The sequence below is a fragment of the Propithecus coquereli genome, unplaced genomic scaffold (assembly GCF_000956105.1).
Source record: "Propithecus coquereli isolate 6110/MARCELLA unplaced genomic scaffold, Pcoq_1.0 Scaffold37, whole genome shotgun sequence".
NCBI classification, from domain to species: domain Eukaryota; kingdom Metazoa; phylum Chordata; class Mammalia; order Primates; family Indriidae; genus Propithecus; species Propithecus coquereli.
The window spans coordinates 10,509,419-10,513,689 of record NW_012149396.1 but is presented as its reverse complement, the minus strand read 5'-3'; the positions used below and the strand labels follow the sequence as shown (position 1 = coordinate 10,513,689).

Sequence of the window (4,271 nt, the reverse complement as noted above, 5' to 3'; positions counted from 1 at the left end):
GCAGTCGTCCTTCTGTGTCTGCGGGGGAATGGTTTCAGGACAGCCTGCGAATACCAAAATCTGCAAATACTTAAGTCTCCACTTGGCTCTGCTGAGCCTGAGAATATAAAAAGTCAACCTTCCGTGTACGTGGACTTCACGTCTCATGCATGCTGTATTTCTGATCTGCCTTTAGCTGCAGATGTGGAACCCGCCAGTCGGGAGGGCCGACTGTATTTATTTTGAGAATCTGCGTTTAAGTGGACCCGCACAGTTCAAACCAGTGTTGTTCAGGAGTCAGCTGTACCAGCTTTTAGTCATGTTCCTTGGTGCCGCTTAAATAGTAATGAAACAAAAAGAACTGACTGGAAAATATTCGTGATGCTTTTGTGATGAATGGGCCTGTGGGACCCTCACTGCCTTAAGGTTCACTGCTGCTTCTGGTTTTGTTGTTGTTTTGGGTTTTTTGTTTTGCTTTGTTTTTGTCTCTTTCAAAACCAAAAGACACGAATTACCTTGGTTCAAATGATTTGATGGGGAAGATAAAAGATGCCTCCATATGCTTCTTTTTTTTTTTTTTTTTTTTTTTTTTTTTTTTTTGAGACAGAGTCTCACTGTGTTGCCTGGGCTAGAGTGCCGTGGCATCAGCCTAGCTCACAGCAACCTCAAACTCCTGGGCTTAAGCGATCCTCCTGCCTCAGCCTCCTGAGTAGCTGGGACTAAAGGCATGCACCACCATGCCCGGCTAATTTTTTGTATATATTTTTAGTTGTCCAATTAATTTCTTTCTAATTTTAGTAGAGACGGGGTCTTGCTCTTGCTCAGGTTGGTTTCGAACTCCTGAGCTCAAACAATCCGCCCTCCTCGGCCTCCCAGAGAGCTAGGATTACAGGCGTGAGCCACCACGCCCGGCCTCCATATGCTTCTTATGCATATGAAGTTGTTTTAATTACCTATGAGAGATGAACAGCCCTAACCTGTGTACATAACATGAGTGCACTAGTTACATGTTGTGTTTAGGTTTGTGAAGTTGTCTGAATCTGGTGATTAAGATTACAGTAGGGTAAGTAGAGACAGGAAAAGAAGGTCAGAGGATCTAAGGAAAGAAATTTACTTCTAGGAAATGCTACAGATTTAGTGGAAGCAAGAGAGGTTCTCCAGTCTATTTTAGAAGGACAGCTCAGGGTTTGCTGAAATGTACAAAACAGAAACAACTGACTCCCTCTGCATGAAATATGGAGGCATCGTCTACATCTATTGCAGGTATTTATTTCTTTATCATTGAGCAAAGTATTTGCTTGCTATCCAAGACAACTTTCATTCACCTTCCTCTGGACATTGCAGGAATCCTATGGCCTCCTGAGTGGGAAATTTTTATGCTTTTGACCCCAGTGTCAAGACTTTTGAGCAATTGGGATGTATTGACATCTCAGCTTATTTGAAACAATTAATTTTGTTTGCATTATTTGTCTCCCTCAGACATGAACACACCCGTGGATGCCAGAAGCCTATAAGCTTGACGGCATCTGGAAGGCGCAGAGCGGTGGCCTCCGAGGACCAGCTCCTTCACCTTGGCCTTGCCCTTCAGCTCACAGTCCACCATGGAGACGCTCTCCCAGGACTCCTTGCTGGAATGTCAGATCTGTTTCAATTACTACAGCCCCCGGCGAAGGCCCAAGTTGCTGGATTGCAAACACACCTGCTGCTCCGTGTGCCTCCAGCAGATGAGGACGAGCCAGAAGGACGTGAGGTGCCCCTGGTGCCGCGGCGTCACCAAGCTGCCCCCGGGCTTCTCCGTGTCGCAGCTCCCTGACGACCCCGAGGTCCTGGCAGTCATCGCCATTCCGCACACTTCTGAGCACACCCCGGTCTTCATCAAACTTCCCAGCAATGGGTGCTACATGCTGCCCTTGCCCATCTCCAAGGAGCGCGCGCTGCTGCCGGGAGACATGGGCTGCCGCCTGCTGCCTGGGAGCCAGCAGAAGTCTGTTACCGTGGTGACCATCCCTGCCGACCAGCAGCCTCTGCAGGGTGGGGCCGCCCCCGAGGCAGTGGAGGAGGAGCAGGACCGGCGGGGTGTGGTGAAAAGCTCCACCTGGTCTGGGGTGTGCACTGTCATCTTGGTGGCCTGCGTCCTGGTCTTCCTTCTGGGCATCGTGCTCCACAACATGTCTTGCATTTCTAAGCGCTTCACTGTGATATCATGTGGCTGAAGAGGGCCACCGGGAAGTCTCTGGTGGGTGCCAACTTAGGGGTTGAGCAGGTGTTGGTGATGGGATCCCGGGGAGAAGTTGGGGGGCGACACTGACCATTTGATGCCGAGTGCTGGCCTCTGGGTTGCCACTTGATTCACCCCAAGACCGACATGAAGAGCGGAAGGTGAGCTTTCAGCAAGACGCCAGGAGAATTGTTCTGAGTTTTAATGGCAACAGCTTTGAAGATGATTGCATGCATCCTCATAATCATGTATTAAATGGACTGTAATTTATGATTTTTCAAAATCATGTTACGAGATAGACATATTCTACTTAGACGTCAAACTGTACAAGTGCGTACAATGTGATCTTCTCTAAATGTGGTAGATTAAAACAAAGATGCTGTGTATACAAGTAGAATCAAACCTGCGAATCCATGTAAAAATTCAGTGAGGACATATGCAGTGCTGGCTTCTCTACTTTTTTTTTTAAATGAAATCCAGTCTTCATTTAGTTGCTGAGGCTTTTTATACATTTTGAATGGCACCCAAGTCAAAATAAGTTAAGTGGACAATTGTTTTTTAGAGAAAATATTTGAAGAAATGTCTCCAATGTGTTGTGTTTTGTCATGCACCTTCATTTCTCCTCACTCGTAATTAGAGCTCGCTGCGTGTTTATTAAACAGAAAGCCCAACAGGGGAGCAATAAACCGAGAAATAATGAGAAATGCCTAATCCCACAGGAAACCTGTATGCCAATTTTTCTCAAGCCATCTCACAAAATGAGAATTTAAAATGTAAATATTGTGTATTTGTGTGTGTGCGTGTGTGTGTGTGTGTGTGTATGTGTGTCTACTTTGATTTACCTCAGGTTGTTGAGTCTTTCCAGAAGAATCCTAGGATTAAGACATCGTGGGCATGAATGTCATGTATCTGCTATGGTGGCCCTCTCATGGACACCTGAACCCTACGAGTGAGGGGTCCCCTACCTGTTCCCTCCAACACTTGCTCCTCTTCTGTGTATTTAAGTCTTGTATTTTGTAAGACATAAATGGAGGATAATGGAAGAATCTTTCTTTTCTCCCAGTTTTGGAGTATTGGAATGGCCATGAGTGCCATTAATTGATGGCAAACCCGGATGGGCATTTTAATAGATGGTCTGTGATTATTTCTTGGAAGATGTTTTTCCATGTGATTTAAACCAGCTAGAATTCCAGTTTTTCTCTTGTGGAACTATGTGAGAAAATCTCTTGTATTTCAAGATATGTTTTTATTGAGAAAAGTTGTAAGGTAAACTAACAACTCACATTCCCAAAGTAAGTGGACCAGTTCCTCATCAACTGTCAAATATTCTTAAATGTGCAACAGTCTGTAGATGATCATGAAGAAAGATCTGCTAGTATTAAGTGATAAATTCCTATCTCTGGGTGCATGTCATTCAGAAATAGCTGTGAGCTTTACAGTTCTCATTTTCTGGAATTCATGAAACAAGTGCTATGTGACAAGGACTCCACTCAAATATAACTGTTTTTATGTTCCATTGATTCCATGAAAATGGTGGGGAGGGTGAGGGGAGGTGAAGGCAAGACAAATAGTGTTACTGGTTCCAAAAAGCAAGGCTAGAAAGTAGCCCTGTGAGATCGAGACAGTTTCATTTACTTATATGCTAACTGTTATCTTCAAGCAGCACAAAATAGGCATATTAAAATGATGGAATAAATGTGAAATAAAACAAAAATATAGTGGCTAGAATACAAAGCTAACACTGTTAATTGGCATGAGAACTCAATATAAAATTATGAGCTCTGGTTTTTCAAATTTTTCAAATTTGTCAAATAAGACCTTTAGGAAATGTATTTGAAAGCTCAAACTAGAAATTAGGTTAAAATGCCATTTTATTGTGTAAGCTATTGGGCATTATACAACAATAATCTAGGATTTATTTGGTATTAATAATTTAGGTATCATATTAGCTGAATACTATCCTCTATTATGTAACATAATATACTGTTGGGTTAGTGTCAATTTCTCAAACTCTCCCAGGCTGCTGTAATGCATGTCTGACCTAATTTCTATTTCTCTTGGAGGAAAAAAAAAA

General features: G+C 43.4%; 1 protein-coding gene across 1 annotated transcript in view; it reads left to right on the top strand.

Moving 5' to 3' along the window:
• The window catches only part of RNF152 (ring finger protein 152), an 87,848-nt gene extending 83,788 nt beyond the window's left edge, over positions 1–4,060 (top strand). Inside the window, exon 2 of the mRNA XM_012651807.1 lies at positions 1,459–4,060. Within this exon, the coding sequence (XP_012507261.1) occupies positions 1,581–2,192 (612 nt within the window). The 5' untranslated portion in view covers positions 1,459–1,580 and the 3' untranslated portion in view covers positions 2,193–4,060. The remainder of the gene's footprint in view (positions 1–1,458) is intronic.
• The last annotated feature ends 211 nt before the right edge of the window (positions 4,061–4,271 follow it).